This window comes from Hyalella azteca, unplaced genomic scaffold, assembly GCF_000764305.2.
Source record: "Hyalella azteca isolate HAZT.00-mixed unplaced genomic scaffold, Hazt_2.0.2 contig9714, whole genome shotgun sequence".
Lineage (NCBI taxonomy): Eukaryota > Metazoa > Arthropoda > Malacostraca > Amphipoda > Hyalellidae > Hyalella > Hyalella azteca.
Genome location: NW_025939776.1, coordinates 14,162 through 32,615, shown reverse-complemented (window position 1 = coordinate 32,615; position 18,454 = coordinate 14,162). Strand labels below are relative to the sequence as shown.

The 18,454-nt window shown below is 37.1% G+C and overlaps 1 protein-coding gene across 4 annotated transcripts in view; it reads left to right on the top strand.

The window, feature by feature from the left end:
- Positions 1-18,454, top strand: part of LOC108671338 (leucine-rich repeats and immunoglobulin-like domains protein 1) — an 82,570-nt gene that overhangs the window by 54,280 nt on the left and 9,836 nt on the right. For all 4 annotated transcript variants that reach the window (XM_018158865.2, XM_018158864.2, XM_018158867.2 and 1 more), the window contains exons 2-7: positions 14,423-14,805; positions 15,324-15,586; positions 16,765-16,940; positions 17,099-17,232; positions 17,521-17,673; positions 18,148-18,328. In XM_018158865.2, coding sequence (XP_018014354.1) covers positions 14,541-14,805; positions 15,324-15,586; positions 16,765-16,940; positions 17,099-17,232; positions 17,521-17,673; positions 18,148-18,328 — 1,172 coding nt within the window. In that variant the 5' untranslated portion in view covers positions 14,423-14,540. The remainder of the gene's footprint in view (positions 1-14,422; positions 14,806-15,323; positions 15,587-16,764; positions 16,941-17,098; positions 17,233-17,520; positions 17,674-18,147; positions 18,329-18,454) is intronic.

The window sequence follows — 18,454 nt, the reverse complement described above, 5'->3', positions numbered from 1 at the left end:
TAAAGTCCACATCGTTAACTTGGAAATCAAGCAGCGATGGCATCATGAGAAATTTGTAGTGAAGGATTCCTTATTAGGTCGCTGTTTGCGGCGAGATTTGGTTTGACTTGTGGAAAACTCGCCGAGCAATTTTGATCTCTTTACAATCTTTGGTTAACTGTAAATAATAGCGGTCAGGGTTAATTTTTTTAATTTTCACATGCCGGTTTCATATATTGAATGAAATTTGAATACAAAATTTGAAATCCCTTGGCTGCTAATCAAGATTTTAATAGTGGCCGGATAATTGAAAAAAGTCGGTTTGTAAATCGTTTAGAATTTGAGGTATAAACAATCTATTTAATAAAAAATAACAGCAAGAAATAATAAATGTTACACCAACGTGCGCTTTGGTTCTCCTTTAATATATAATCGAGCTTCGATAAATATGTTGCAGAATTATGTTTATTAACAGAAGAGCGAATACATTAGAATTCCGTCACGAGTCGTTACATGTCACAATATCAATAGTTTTTCATATCGAATAATAAAATGGCAGTAATGCACTGAAAGACATTAGCAAGCAAATGCTAAATAAATTAAAGAAATTGCAACTTCTCCGTAGATAAGTACCAACAATGTTAATTTTTTTGGCTAATTATATGACCTTAGAGCTTTAGAGTCAAAATTTTCCTGGAGTGAATGGAAAATGAGTCTTTCACAGTTAAGAAGCTGACAACTTCTATTCTGATAAATGCCTTGACAAACGAAAACGTGATAACATTCCAGACACAGGCTTTATTGCGGGTTTTAGAATGCAGTTATCGCGGTGAATTGACGGTAATAAATGTGTTACCCTTAAACTATTTTAAAACAATATAAACTATTTTAATATAATATAGTTTAAACTACTTTAATATAGAAGAAACTATTTTAATATAATATAATTTAAATAATTTTAAGATATATTCTGCGGAAATTTTGGTATTTTCTTCTAACTTCTTTTTATAAACAGAGATCAGTAGTTATCGTAAGTTTTTTTGCCCCCATCTTATAGATTGAAATGGATCTATAATGCGACAGAGGCGACATGGCTCTCTTTCGCGTAGTTGAGTATAAAAAATATGTTAGTATTAAATATACGAAACTTGTTTTTAATTATTTCGCAATAAAAACTGTTCATGTTCTGTCATTTCGTATAAATTCGTCGGATTATAAACGAGTACCAGCCTAGCTGACCAGCTCTAGTTCAGGCGCACTGCAAGAGACAAACTAGTCCAGCAACACTGGACTAGTTAGCAGTCAACTAGTCCAGCAACACTCGAACACCAACACGTCAGCTCGCCATGTGTCTAAACTAAAAAAGACCAGCACACGAGCTTCATTCAGTAGTTTAGCCTGACAAGCTGCTCTATTCATGTCCATAGAAATTTTAAATTTTCAATCTTTCAATGTCTACGAAAAATATCTTTACTTCGTTCAAGAGAAAACATCGTCTTCCTTGGATGCACCGGCATTACATTCTTGAACCTTTGATTGATTTCTGATCCTTGAGATAAATCAGACTCTCACTGGTGCCATCAGGCATCGAGACATCGACGATATTTTCATCCCCCACTTAGCCTATTACCTTTCGAGGTTATTTCGAGGTGTGTTTAACTTGTGCGTGATAAAAGAAATTCTCGTGTTCGTGCAATGCATTATTTCACCCACCGTGATGTCATCAAGGCTATTTTTCTCGTCCCACTGTTAGAAGATTCATAATTCAGCCATTGATGAATACTGTCATGGCAATCATAGAGGCGCGAACTGAATTTTTGATGCTGACTTCTGGCTTTGTTTTCTGCTCTGACTGTCGGGCCTACATGATCGAGTCGGCATGGCAGGACCGATCAATGAATCTCTTGTTCTGCCTTGCAACAGAGTCAATTCAGAGTTCATGGCCAAATGAGTCAATAAATCTCTGCTATAGGCCTGCTCTCACAATTCGGAACTTTGTACGTACAGCTCTGGTATAAGATCGGTGTACCAGGTCACAATGATTTGTAAGAGAGACGCTCCACATCTTACATTAGACTAACATTAGACTTTTATCCAGCGTAAATTATATATACGTATATATTGTATTCATAGTCAAGCTCTATAATATAGCAGTTGTTTATATAGGTAATGAGTTTAATTAGGTGATCCGAACTCAAGCCTGAAGAATCATTTATAGTGAGTAAAATGTGACTGCTTAAAAATACAGTACAAAAAATTTTGCATGAAGGCGATTGAATCTAATGTTTGAATTTCGTTCATATGCAGACCTCCCTGGACTCCAGCTGGCGTCTGAATTCCCGTACGGCCTTAGAAATTTTATTTTATGTCTTGAAAATTTTCAGGTCTCACGCTGGAGAAAGTTCCCAGGACACTACCATATTTCGATTTTTTTTTGTTGTGAGATTAATTTTAAGATCGTTACAGCCTCATTAGTTATCATTAAACCACAAAATAACTTAAAACACTCAGAACAACAAATTTCAATTTCATCTTTTGACATTCCTTGCAAACTTACGCATACTTAAGGTAATTCTAAACCATTTTAGTCACAAGATATTAAGTTTTGTACAATCCACGATAATTTGAAAACACCTTATCGACACACCGTATCTTTTAATACAATTTTACATCTTTCATGTATTATGAAACAGTAAAGTGCTTGTATAGAAATTTTTTAAAGTAAAAATGAAGCATAAACCGAAAATTAATATGTGCTGAAATCCACGGGAGATTTTTATTCAGGTCTCTGTCTGACATTCCAATCGTTAAATCATTGTTCAATCATGCCAAGATTCTGCTCTTAGCTTAGATATTTTCAAATAGAGGCTACAAACAGGCATAGAAAAATGGCATAGAAAAATGCCATCCAATACATCTATGCCGTTGCCTACAATCTAAAGCCACGAGAAAATATCTTCGTTCGTCTAAAAAAGTTTAAGTTTTCCAATGAGACGTTGACTTGTAGTGATTTCCCGGATATCTCATTAGGATGTAATAGGATTGCTCGTACTCTTCAGAATAACCCATTTCGTTCCAAATATTCGCGGCTGATAACCTGGTCTGCAATCCTCACAAGGAAAAATGTAATTGAATTTCTTTCTTTTTTGTGGTTCTATCAGTCTGCTACTCAAATTACATGGGATTATGTACCGTAATTTGATCCCGAGTCTGAATCAAGCAAGGACCGATGAGGAGCAATCTTGTTCGTTGCCAACGCGGCAAGAAGAAACATTAAAAGTGTTGACCGTTTGCAGTCGAGATTGAAAATTTTCTTAATTCAGGTTGGCACGGATTTACAAAACAATTTAATTAATTATAAAGATTGTCAAGCCAGAAGGGATATTGCGGTATTTTTCGGGGAGAGCCCAAAAACAGGTTATGAATATCATACCGCTCACTGGCAAATTCAATAGGTTCCAAAAATTCGCTTTGAGACGTTAAATTACGCCTATACTTTCAAAAAAAGTTAAGAGATCGTAAGTTCATCAGCCAATCATTGACGGCCTTTCAAGCAAAATCCACCAATCATAAATAAGAAAATAGAGCGTAAGTACTTACGTTCACTATACTTTCAAAAAAAGTTAAGAGATCGTAAGTTCATCAGCCAATCATTGACGGCCTTTCAAGCAAAATCCACCAATCATAGACAAGAAAATAGAGCGTAAGTACTTACGTTCACTTAGCGAGTTTTGAAAGTATGGCCCCTGCTGGAACCTTTCGTCGCCCTGGTAAAGCCGAGTTTTTACTGGTGGGCTCTAAGAGCTCTATGGCTGCCGCTCAGCTTCGTATGCCATAATGCCGACGCCATTCTGAATCGCTATTTCGTTTATGCATTTCGTGCTGAAGTTATGAACTTTATCCCAACCAGCGAGAAGAGCAGTGGTTACCTATCTTTGCATACGTGTGCAGAAAGTCCGATAGAAATGCTTATATATCGAAAAAAAATTTTCAGCTAATTTTTTAGTACATTTTGGCAGCCATCGAACAGTATTCACATGATCGCCTTTAAGTAGAGCAAGATAAAATAAATGCTTACAATGAACGATCAGGGGGAACTTAATGTCAAATCGCTCCATATGTTACGGGTGTAATGAGAGAGTTAATGTTCAATAACAAGCAGAAAGTCTTAATGGGACATCAATCGACTGAGTCAGAAAACGTTATATGCGTGTAACACGAACCTTGAGCCAGCAAGTCGTTTATTTATTTTTTTTTGTATCATCTAAATAGAATTTGTCACCTGGCTCATCAGTCATCACCCACTCTTTCATCAGTTGAGTATTGATCGAAAATAGTACACAAACTATTGAAAAGAATAGTTTGGTGAACAGGCTACTAATTTTACTTTTTCATATTGACTGAAGCAGGATCGATGTATTTTGTTCTAAAAGATATTTCCAGAGAACGAGCATCATAATAAAGATATTACGGTAGCTTTACTCGACACAAATATATTCTTTTGACTGGAATATCGTTGTAAATGCGTCGACATGTTGCATCAGGCAGGCCGCGCTCGAGTCCCAGAGCCGAACCATTCATCCTCGGCCGCTATTGTGAAGCACAAGAAAGAGTTGCGTCATTCCATTAAGGGACGGAGATTTGACAATGGCTGAGAGAAGCAAGCAGACATGAGACTTTAATTTTGAAACACAATAATAGTGAAGCCAACAACAGACATGAATGTCTAGGCAATTTTACCTAACTGGCCGAGACTATATTAGTTTTAGTTAAAGCGGAGTAAACGAAAAATTTCTCGGTCGTAATGCTCGAACTTGCATTGATATAGTGATATGTAGCCCAGTTTTATAAGTTAAGAAATAATTTAGCCGAAAACACATACACGTGCAGCGTATTAAGATCTATTCTGTCAGCGGAACTATTAGAAAAGTCAAAGCGAAAAATGTTAATCGATACTTTGAAGAGAATAAATAAATGGTCAATATCACGCAAACCAGCACCAATTGTTAACATGGCCATAATACATCCACATAAAATGCACGTCACGCTTAATGATGGCAGGCTCAAATGAAGAAAATAACTGCACGGCGAATTTACACGCCATTGTGAATTCACCGATCGCATTTAGCGGCCACACGATAATAAATATTCATTTTATTTGTACTATTAACGTGATAATAACACTGATAATAACACCAAATTAATAACACCAAAATTTGTGATAATAACACCAAATTAGATTTACAAAAACATCTGAACTTTTCTGGCCACCCTTTTTTCTGGCCACCTTGCGTGTAAAAAATAGTTTAGAATAAATAATTTACATCATAGACAGAAGAGCAATCAGGCCTTTCAAAACATGCTGGCCGATTTGGTTAATGCCTTAGTGTGCTGTGTGGCCGAAAAAAAAGGATAAATTTTTATCACGAGAAAGGAATATTGGTATATCACGCATATTTAAATATAATGAATCAAAATGAAATTCAGTGACCTTTCTGGAAAAAAATGTCCGAGGTATAATGCAGTCGATGCGTGAATCCAAGTTGCACAGCGAAATACAGTGGGGGGAAATAAATATTCGTACACTTGAAAAATCGTATTTTAATGTATGTAAGTACACAAACTTAACAGGAAAAGTGATTTAAATTATGTATAGAGTTGGAATGTTCTGGTGTGAAATATTAGTCAAAAGTTGTTTTGTACGAATACTTTTTTGACCCGAAGAAGTTAACATGTTGCATCAATTTTTGTTGCATTGAGATTTAATTTCTATTAATGCTATTTTTGAATACAATGCGCCTCTATACATAATATAAATCACTTTCCTGTTCAGTTTGTGTACTTACATACCTACATTAAAATACGATTTTTCAAGTGTACGAATATTTATTTCCCCCCACTCTATGTGACTGAAATTTTTTTCGAAATAACAGATACACATTAAATATTGTGTTAAGTCATTTGGGACGCAAAATAAGACACAACTTCTGTTCAACATTTTGCTTTTTGGAAACTAGGAATTTAAACACTGCATGAGAGCGTCAACAGCGACTTGTAGATAGAGCTGAAATTTTCAGCTAAGTCTTGCAAATAAGATGTTTTGGGGGCAGAACTTTATCAAAAGTCGCATCTTCAAAGCAATCATACACCTTAAAACTCACTCCTAAGTTCCCGCAAAATGTACCGAGGCCAAAGTTTTATTTGATCTTGACGAGTTGAGCAACACTGTACATGAAAGACGTCAACTTTACGAAAGATCTCTCAGCATTTCCAAAAGTCCGCCGAGCGTCTAAGAAAAAGCCTCAGCCCATAACGACCCATTGAGCTGGACTTCCCCATGGGGCTAACTATGAACTAAAGCGCAACTCCAAATCCCCAGACCAACTCCACAATGAAGGTTCGAGCGTCACGGTCGCTGCTATTGCCAACGCTATGGTGGCCGGCCTTGACTGGACGTCTTGTTGCGCGACAGTTCACGACGCCTGACTTTCCGATTTCTGTTTTTTTTTATCTCTGGGTCTAAAACATTATGAAGAAGCTGGAAAACTGGTCTACAAATAAAATTTAAAATATCGAAATATGTAAAAAAAAATGATGTCAATGCTAAATTTTCGCAAGCTCCCACTGAGCTACGCGTTTCGACTGCAATTAAGGGGATCGGCTACCCTAATATTTGAAAATTTTTAGTTTTTCTGTTTCTTATCTCATATTAAAGGTTGTTTTCTTGCGCATCGAACGGTATAAGTATCGTCCCTGTACGTCGAAAAATGACTTTGTGACAGCTCCTCAAAGGGAGGCGGGTTTTAGGTCCCTTAAGGATTAAATGTCAGGACCTTTTTCACATAAAAATCAAGCGAAAATTGGTGTGGTTTTAGAAGTAATCTCGAATATAATACATAATCTGAATAAAATTTTGCCCAGAACGTCCTAAAACGTGAGGACCAGAAGCGAAATAGGACTTGAAGGCAGTTTGTCATACTTGACAACTTAACAGGATGATTAATCCTTCGTGTTTTGATGCAATTCTGCGGAGTCCGCGAGTCGTGACATAACAGCGTGCGTGTCGGACAGACCTCTTCCGTCCGCTTCTTGGGACAACGACAACCAAATGAAGCTCTCAACCACATAATATCAATCAAGTCGTAGTCGTGTGTCCTACGAAAAATGTGGTAGACATTTCTTGACTTTACTTGGTGGATGCTCGATGGGTTTGGATGCATTTAAAATATTTATTTGGAATTCGCTACGAAAGATTGCCGCTAACTTCTGCTTCTGGCTGTCGTGGCTTCATTTGCATTCATTGATTTACGTATACATCCATAGATTCATTAGCATTCACTGATTTGAAATTCTGGTATAAAAAACTTTCTGATTGCAAGTATCGTATGGGACTTCTTTGCCCGATAAATCTTTTGAAATTCATCATTCGAAATGATTTTCATCGAATACGTCTTATTTACAGGTTTAACTTATGATGTCTTCTGTAATTGTAGGTTGAATCAATTACCTATAAAATTCGGACTAGAATTACGTGAATATATTGCAGGTTAGAACAATCTAGGTATATTGCAGATTAGAGCCATATATTATAGGTAGATTGCAGCTTAGAACCATCTAGGTATATTGCAGCTTAGAACCATCTAGGTATATTGCAGGTTAGAGCCATATACTGTATTATAGGTAGATTGCTCGTTAGCACATTCTTTGCATGGTTGCTGGATAACATGATTCTCCTCGTGACATTTACCACATTTATCAGATTTTACACTAAAATCGATAATTCACGCTCCATAATTAGGAAGACCGTCCCATAGAGGTACATTTTCCCACCTAAATGTCAGTACAATATCTAATATGCAACATTAATTACGATCCACTGTAAATATTAGAAAATGTTTCTCGGTAATTAGACTGTGTCAATTCGTGTCAGACTCCATGTCAGCGACTGTCGACCAAGAAGTAAAGCTTCATCAAACATTCAGACTCCGGCGCACAAACTAGGCTGCGGGATCAATATATGGCTGAGGTGAATAAGTTTGCCCGTCGAACAGCTTTATACGCTAGCCATACTCACTCTTGTGCATAATTTTGGCTTCTTTCTGAAATAATTTTCATATCTTTTTAGGTTGTTATTGACTTGAGTGTTACGAATTTTAAATTTTTTACCCCATTCGGGGTGCTCCCCTTAGATGACCGGATGACTTAATTCTATTTACCTAAGTTAAAAAAAACAATATTATATTAATTAACAATAAAAATAACCTTCAAACAATCCTTGTTGAAGCGCTCTTTGTTTGCAACAATGGCTATAAATTTTTTCCTATAATTGGTACTCGCTAGTTGTTCAGATAACTGCAAATTATTTGTTCATGATAACAAACATATACTTCTTGTTTTCTTTTAAATAAGGTAGGATTGACAATTGAGCCCACTTTAATTTTTTATTTAAAAAACTACAATTGGTTTTGTTTCAGGCAATTGCTTGCCGTTAAATATTGGTTGATAATGCAAATAAATGGTGACGAGTTTATAAAGTCTTTTTATTCTGCCAGCACTTCCAGTCTAGATGTGCTCGAGTAAAGCGACGGTGTCTGAATTTCGACGTCACTGAACTAAGGCTTTTAATCGAAGTCTCAAGTAAGAGGAAAGTTTCTGAGATCTCAGGATTAGGGAAGTTGCCACTTGAAAGGCCCGACGAACAGGCCCAGTTTCCCACGGGCTCCTCGACATTGAAACGCCGAAGACTTACCAGCCGTCTCCGAGGAATTTCACTTGGGCTGAGAGCGCCTCGTGTAATGGAATGTAAACATTGCCTTTTGCACTCAATGGCGATTTGAAATAAACGTCAAAATACAGAAAATGTAAACAGCGATATCACAGGCTGTGGAAATTTCCGATTGTAAGGTTTAAGGTTATTTAATTTCTTGTTTAGAGTGCTTCAGAATAAAAGTTATAATTTTGTAGAGGTTATTCACGATCTTTTTTATTTCAGTAATAACTTTTTATCTGTTGTGTGTAGAAAAAACTAAACTAAAGCAAGTAGCTTAACGAAGAATTAAAATTCCAACGCAATGGTGAAGAGGCTCATTTGTTCGATTAACACAATGTTATTTTCATGTTCGATGTTACGAGTTTAGTAATTAACTCGTAAATCATGAGTGGAAATCTTTAATTCCAACATAAGAAATTAGATTCAAGCGTTTCATGCTAACTGGAAAAACAGTAGTAACGATAATTTTTGAGTAATTATTTCAACGATTTCTAAAATCGGCTAACATATCAAGTACTGCGGTAACACGGATGTATTGATTGATATTTCGCTGATCGACTTCATTGCTGTTCTACAAGATGTGGTAAATGTCGTGGGTTGACATCAAGATGACCAATAAAAGTTACACTTCGTGTAAGTTGTCAGCTTGGTTTTAACCCTGTATATAAAGTATCATTAATTAATATAAATACGCGAAATAAGTTTCAGATTATAAGGGTTTCAAATACTTTTCTTAAAATAGTCTATTGGTTATTTACTATAGTGCTAAAAAATGGGTAAAGACGAGAGAGTTACACGAAGAAGGAAGTTCTTCAATAATACAACAAATTGGAGCGTGTCGCGGCGCCATTTCTTGACTCTGTTAAGAACATGACCTCAGAACTCTGCCTGTTGACCTAAACAAATCATTACAAATTCCAGATCTCATGTTTCCTGGATGCTTGATAAGCTTTGAAAAATAGTTTCCTTGTCCTGAATGTAATGTTTTATAGATATAATTTATATAGTTACAGCACTTCTAGGTAACGTTTTGTCTGCGCTCCCTAATTCGTAGTTCTAATACAATGTTTGTGAGGACATTGTTTCTAATACGTAAATTTATTGTTCTATTAATTAGTTTTTATGATATATATTTTAGTGAAAGATAAATGGATAGAAGACAGACTCAATTAAAGGGGCTGCACCCAACGACACTGCAATTAAGTGCTGCTCCGGTGAATTTCTGCCAAGGTCGTCCCATTCAGAACCAGGAAGAGTGCGCACGATGACCCAAAGAAATATGGTCTAAAAAACGAAATTCCAGAAATGGTTCAGGAGACAGGAAGAACACTCAAGTGGTAAATGAATTTCAGGTATTTCTATTCTTTCATATCCAACCACAGAGGAAAAGTCTAGCAGGGTATAATTTTGCTCCTAGGCTGTCATTTACTTTTAATTATAAACCTTGTTCAATAATAAACACTATATTCAATCTTAAGCTCACTTATCTCTATTTTATTTTGTATGATTAGTGCTTTAAAATTTTTTATCGTTAATTGAATTCATTATTACAGCGAAACCACACTCAACAAAACGATTTTTTAACGAAGGGACTTGTACCCTGAGTTATAGGATCAGAAATTTACGCATATTTTTACAGGACAAGCATAGACAGCAATCACTCGATTAAGACGCTCATACTACGAGCTTTCGCTAGAGATTAAAACTGAGCAGCCTTTCACCATAACGTATTCCTATCACTTATTTTTGGCTGCTTGATGTCAAGGAAATATGTTCGAATGAAAATCCCTAAATGTTACACAAAATGCAAATTTCGTTACAGTCACGACCACACATTACACTCAGAAAAAGACGTGTGTCAAACAGGGTTAAGATGACCCCAACAAGAGAGTGTGTGCGTACCACTTGTCAATACGACAAGTGTTTGGTTTCCTTCATTGAAATCCAAAAGTGAAAAAAACTTCTATTATAATAATACCCAAAATTATTTTAGATTTTCTCCCAGTGTTTTGTTTCTTTAAACGAAATTCAATACCAAATTAAAGCTTATGTGTTTCTATTATGATAGTCCAGCTTTTAAAAGTTGTTGCAAGAGAAAAGTTAAAGTGTTTTTAGTTTCAAGTCTGTCAAATGAAAGCTAGCGAAACTTTTATAATTGATGCATTCAGCAAGAATTCTGGAGCATAATTTTCATTTATAGGATTTTTCGTGCTGGCTTATTTAGTGTTAAATTTTGTATTTTTGTTGAGAAATTAAAGTGCCAACTTATTGTAATTAACTTATACTAACATGCATACAGTGCTCCAGAGGAAGGGTATTGTCCATTCTCTTTTTACTAAAGTGATACGAGATAAATAATCAGAATTGTGTGGATGTGTATGGTCAGCTAGTTAACAATATAAGGATAGTTTCATTCGTTTTAAAACAATAATAATACTGCTTGTAATTGAACCCATTACCTGTAATTAATTTGCGGAGGCCTCTGTGAGGACAACATATACGATCGAAAAAAGCGAGTTTCAGAGGAAGATAATTCCTCTACAAAATATTCATTTTCATAAAAGCCTCTGCACGTTGACCTGTAAAACAGGAATTACTACGCAATTCCTGGAAGTGCGCCTCATTGATCGCAATCCCATAACACTGATGCCAATGCTTCGGGTTGTATAATTTTGCTACATTAGAAGAGCCATACGACCATCATTGTAGGCCAGTACCAACGCGTTTGCAGCGCAGTCATACATAAGCACATGAAGCAATTGGTAAAGTTTTCGCGTAACTGTTATGCTTGGCCATGATCATACAACGGGTTATGTTCACGATTCAGTGGCTAAAACTCACCGAATATGACATTACAATGACTTCGCTAGAGACGTAATGTCTTAATAAAACAATTTATATTTCTTTGGAAAGAATAGCATGCTTAGAAATCTGGTACTCACTTAATACAGTTGAACTTTTGCGTCGGTGACTGTTGTAAAATAGACACAGCGAAATCCAACGTACCCCAAGACTTTTCTATCTTTATCGTAAATAACTGGGTTATTTCTCAACCACCTTCATCCAGTACGCCATCCAAAGATATGTCTCTTTTTGCTGACCAAAAATGCAATTAATAATTTTATTTGTCTGTGGTTTGAACCTTCAATTGTTTTTTTGATGATAAAAAAACGAGATATCGTTGATGAAAAATATCCTAGCCTGCTGTGAGTGGCCGAGGTTTCCAGCCTATTACGGAAGGCAGTGATCGTTTTGCTTGGTCGTTAATGATCCCACAGCAATTTCCTTTCTCCGCGAGATGTACCTCTCAAGTAGAAGAAATAACTGCCATTCCAAATCTTCCTTATTCTCAAGAGCTTTCTTATTCCGGCTTGTCTTTGGCTCATGAATTTTATCATTCGATGGTAGAGGAAACACCATAATAAAATCACAGGAATTTTTTAATCGTTGGAAACGATTTGACATCGTGAAGGAAAATGTATATATGACTAAAAGTCATAAATGACATTAATAAATTTTTCAGATTATGACTGATTTTATATGAAAGAACAAATTATACTGATAAATTTACAAATAGCTTAAAATACACCAGGTTATTGTTCTGGTGATTTTGAATATATATCAAGAAAAAACAAAACATGAAAAAATGTATTACCGAAATGTTGCGGGCGGTATTTTTCGCAAGCTCCGAACAATTGGACATTAATAAAACAAGACCACGAGCTCAAACGTGTACCCTAAGGTACCTTAATGAAAGAAATAAAATGTATTGAGAATCTAAGTTTGAGGAAAATATTTGCTGTATGTTTCATTTTAATTGACGTGGAAAATTAAATTCAGATATTAAGAACACAACCGTGAGTCACCCTCTAGCGAGCCGCAATCGAGACAGGCGTTATTCTTACTTCGATTCGGTAATCATTTCGACCTTCTACGCAGACGCTTTAAAGGTCCTCAATATAGTGTGATTTGCCGCAGCTTCCCACCCTTCCCTTCCTAACTTCTGCCCTCTGATCTAATCAGACGTTTGCCAACATTTGCCCATTTACTGACGACCTGAGCGCTCCTCTTCAAGGATCCAAGAGCGCCGCAAAAACTTTACGGCGAATGAATAATTTTTTTTCTTGTACCTTCCCCGAGGACTAATCCATCTCAGGCTGACTCGAACTGCGTCCCAAAAACCTTGAGGACTGAACATAGTGCACTTTTACCGCGAAAAGGTCCCTTTAATTTTGAGAACGAATCGGGCCATTTGATGCCATTGTGATTCTGCAATTTTCAGCGCACCTAAGTTTTTCCCTTCATTTTGAATAAGAATTGAGACTCACTCTTTCTCGTCACTAAGCCAAAAGCTGCCTGGACTTAAGAAATGTATGATGTAGGAATGTAATGTAGGAATGTAATCAAGAAAATATCTAGCAAAAGTCTCCACTCTTTTCGCAGCAGTTATCATTGTAGCGGCAGCAGAATTAGCATGCGAATAGGCAAACTTCAAGCAGTTAAAGACTCTCCAGGCGTTCAGAAGATGAAACGTGAAAAATTATGGGTATGCTATAAATTTTTCTCGCAAGTAAAAATAGCTCAAACAATCCTACGTACAAATGGAAAATTAGGCGTATATGTTAGTTATTTAACTTTCTTCGAATACCTTCTGAAATTGAATTTAGGAAAATTGCCAAGTCAAAATGGAGTAACAATCAATTTTCAGTCAAGGTTTCGGTTTTAGTAGCCAATTTACAATAGAGAAAAATATTACCTGAGGAGGACTAACATGCTGCATGTTATAAGAGAAAGTTAATTATTGCCTGGACACTTCCAGTTCCAGCCAATTGTTCTTTGTTATTCTCTCTGATGCATGCAAGTTCAAGCCCAATGCACTCTTAGGTGTTCAGTGACCGTGAATGTGAATGGTGGCCATGGGCGACCTCTGTTAGAACGAGTTAGCTTTCAGGTCTCTTGTCCTAACTTTGCTAATTACACAGAAAGCCTCGCCATAAACAAACGCCACAACTTTGATGGCTTTTCATGCCTTTCCTAAAATTCTTGAGCAGCTCTTCAACTGGACCACGTAATCATGTTAGGTACACCGCTTTTCATTAAAACAAAATGGAAACCTTTGTGCTAGAAGTGAACAGAAACATAAAAGCCTTACTCAGTGTAATAAAGAAAGAAGTATCTTGAACAGTTATGGAGGTTTCAGCAAAAATGCTTCAAAAGGTCATAAATATTGGACATTTTTACGTATCATATTTTTGTGTGTGAATGCTATAGCCATCCAATAGTATGCGCGAGGAATTTTCCGAAAGTTGTGCTTAATAATAATTGCCAAAATCATTCACAATGTAAAGGGTTTACCATTTCTGTTTTTGCCATGTTTTCATGTTCTGCCTGTTTGTTTGGCCTCATGTTCCATTACATTTTCAGCATAGATTAACGGTAATTCTTGGTTTCAACCGAAGAATCTACGCATTTCGCTCTAACGCGAAATTTATTCTATGCTATAATGGGTAGCATGCAAACTCATTTAATGAAAGGCTTCATTGTTTCGAACAAATTATGTGAAATGTTAACTTGGCCTTCAAGTTACGCTCATTTAAAAATTGATCATTAAAGATAATTGTAAAAATAAAATTTGATTCCAAAAATGCAATTTTTCTTTCTCGATATTTTCAGCGAGTGACGGGAGTTGGAAGTGACTTGAGGGCAGACGCGATCAGATACCCGCATCCTCGAAATCGACATTAACACGACAAAAGGGAAAGCCCGTCGTGGCACACCCCTCCTTACTGCCATGGAGTGTCAACAAGACAACGGGCACGCCAGCATACACGAGTCTCATGTTGCCGTTGCTGAAGTAAGAAGATCTCCAACGCGCCAGAGGTGGCGCAGCACTCGCTGGCTCGTCCTGGTAGCTCTCAGCCTGGTCCTAGCGCACACCGAGGCCGGCGCTAAAGACCGCAACCCGAGCTACGCCCTGCCGGTCTACAGTCAAAAGCCCCGTGTCTGCCCGCCTCCAAAGGAAATATCTCCGTGCGTCTGCTCCGTCATATCTAAAGGTAACACTCCGCATGTAGTGACTAAAGTAACCAATTGCGTTAATTATTGTTTATTTCATAGATAAAAAATGACTAGTTTCAACTCAAGTCAAAATTAAATTTGTTTGCTGGAAGCAAGTGAGGCTAATACGCAGCGAATAGATTCAAACATTCCTCAAACCTACTCTTTGAATCAGTAGATTTTACAGGTCAAAGCCTTCAATAACGATTTTCTTCATCTAAGTTTTGTACAAGTTGAGGTTTTATTTGGTAAAGCACCGCTAAAAATCACTGTAACTTACTTGAGACACAATTACCAGAGCAGTCAATATCAAGTCACTTCAGATTAAAAACTCTTTGCCGTTGAATATTGAAATAATCCTAGGGTGAATTTGAATAAAATTAATTGCAGAAAGTGAATTATTTTGGCTGAGTTAAAAAGCTGTAGATTGTTTTGATGTCAATGGTAATTCAAGAAAATAGTTCGAATAAAATTATTCTCGCTATCGGAATGTAATCAACCCCATACGCCCCCACAGGTCTGGACATAGTATGCGACCACTCTGACGAGAGCCACATACGCAACACCCTGAACGTGCTCAAGCAAAAGAGCGTTGCGGTCTACTGGATGAAGTTCCGCAACTGCAAATTGGCTCGCGTATCCGACTTCATCTTCATGGGTTTGGACGTGATCCATCTAAACATCATCAGGAGTAACGTTAGCGTCATCGAGACCTCCTCACTGTCAGCCCTCGGCAAGTCTCTGGAGAGCCTCGACCTCGCGAGCAACCTTCTATCAGCTGTGAGTTCCTTGATTGTAATTCTTGATCTTAGGAATGGAAAATAAATCCCAAGGTCTAACATTCAATACGTCGACTTACGTGTAAATATAACATTCTTCAAATCGAATGCTAATGTCTTGCAGACGAATAGGTTCAAATAGCTGAACACTTTGAAATCATCTCACTGAATGTACTTTTCGTATCCGTGCCTGACACTGATAGCAGAACATTCAACCGAAATTTTCGAGGAAAATTTAGTTCAATAGGGGAGAATATATCAATCAACGATATTAGCTTCACCTGCATCTTTTAAGCCTAATCAATCAACGGTATTAGCTTCACCTGCATCTTTTAAGCCTAATCAATCAACGGTATTAGCTCCACCTGCATCTTATAAGCCTAATCAATCAACGGTATTAGCTCCACCTACATCTTATAAGCTCAAATATTCAAGTCAAGGTGCACAGTTATTTGTCCTCGGTATATTACCCTAGCCTAAGCTTATCGTAAAAGGAATGGTGCAAACCCACGAGGCCGCCCGTCAGCTCTACCAACACTTCTTGTTTGTTCGGGTCTCGAGAAGCTGAGAGGGTCAACACAGAAGCGTTAACAAATTTTCTACTTGCCTTCCATTGTGGTTTAGCCTGAGTTTAAGCAGCCTTATGGCTTGAAGTCTAATGTATGTATGAGTTCTTGAACTTTCCCGGTAAAATATTTGAGATTACCATTTCTTCTCAAGCTTATGCAAGCTAAAATGTTGGTCAGTGCAGCCTTCCGTTAATAGTGAACAGTCCTTAGATTTTTACTCAAAGACAAACATAAAAGAGGAGTACATTATCTACTTCATTATATACGTGTATTTTATACTTTAACATTTAATTAATCTACGATTATTGATGATCGGAAAGTCATCTACGATCAAATAAGGGGATGAAAGTGACTAGAGATTAGTTAGTTCAATTCTGTGAAATTGGCTGCTTGAGTCGCAACGATTTTTATTGATATTGATGAGATAGTCCATTAATGTGACTCTCTTTTATTCTGGAACATTTTTCAAATCTAATCTCTACGATTCCGTGCAAACAAAAACCTCACTTGGATTATAGATTAAATTGTTTTATCCCTAAGTCATCGCACAATTCAGTGCTTGTAATAAGGAGTTTTTCGTACATGAAGAAATTTTCTTATTGCTTGTCAGGTTCCAACAACGGCGCTGAGAAGCCAGGAGATGTTGACGTTCTTGAACCTGAACTATAACCGCATAACCAGTCTCCCGGAGGCGGCGTTCGCTGGCATGTCGGTGCTGCAGCGTCTGACGCTCTACGAGAACCGCATCAAGGAGATTCACCACAATGCTTTCAAGGGCATTCCACGGTATGCATGAATAAGTAACAAATAACAATCTAAAATTATTTATTTGATGAATATTTAATGAATTCGCTTTTCAATGTCTAACTTATCTTCATGCTGCTAGTTAATGACACTATCAACCTTACACATATGCAGTTAATGATGTTTTCTTCACTTTCCAGGCTCACTCGGCTGAATCTCGGTAAAAACCTATTGGACAAAATACCATCGGATTCTTTCCACCCTCTCGTTAATCTCGAAGTTCTGGACATCCATGAGAACCACATCGTGCACTTGCCTGACGCGGCTTTCCAAGGTGCCGGTCAATTTAGTTCATGAATTTATACTCTGGAGTTGAATTATTTGAGTTGCCAGCTCAGGCAAACAGACTATTTATCACTATAGTGCAGACCTACTAATTATTCAAGCAAGAATTTAAATTTAGTTGCAAATATACGCATTTCCTGATCAGTCATAATAGGCCCACAAATCATTCATGGATAATAAATGAGGAGTAGGGCCTGCGCCGTTATCATAGTTCCTACCATGTTATTAAATTCACATTATATTCTCTGAACAAAATTCCAACAAATTCCACTTACAGGTCTGACAAAGCTGGACATGTTGAAGCTTGAGCACAACCGCATCGAAATGATCCAAGACAACGTGTTCCACGACTTGTCCTTGCTCAACTCCCTCAACATCGAGCACAACAAAATCGTCAACATTAGCGACAATGCCTTCAATGGACTAGAAAGTGAGTATACATCCGCATCTATGACACTTGCACTTGTAGTCATTTTAGTAACAAAGTTCGAGAAGTCAAACAAAACATTATAAATTGCTGTGTTGATAACAGCATCTTAAAAGGCGGACAAATGTTACACATTCCACAGCAAGCAATAAGAAACGTAGCAGTTCTGGTTAGGAGACAGCTACTTAATATTTAAACGTGACTAGAAGAGAATTTTCTAACTCGATTTTGCAGTTTCAAATTACAAATTTATGTTTCCAGTTCTGGTTAGGAGACAGCTACTTGATATTTAAACGTGACTAGAAGAGAATTTTATCACTCGATTTTGCAGTTTAAAATTACAAATTTATGTTTTCAAATAATTCTCTTACATTCCATCATTGCCGTAAGCCCGGAGCAAAATAAATGTATAAATAATCAACTTTTAGGGAGTATTTTAAATAACATTGTTTTCATCAACTGTTGTTATCATTGCAGCAAACCTGGGTTGGCTGGAGCTCGGCAACAATCGCCTCGATCACATCCCGAGCCACGCACTGCGCCCGCTCCACAGCCTCCGTCAACTCGACCTCGACTCGAACTCGATCCAGGAAATGCAGGAGGACGCGTTCCAAGGATACGGAGACACGCTCAAATACATCATACTCGAAAAGAACCAGTGAGTATTACGTACCAGTTCTTTTTTAACCCCTGAAAAATAAGGTGGCTTCTCTGCGTTCAAATTAATTGTAAATCGATACCCGACAAAATAAATTCTTTCTTCTCAGGCTTTTATAAAATAAAT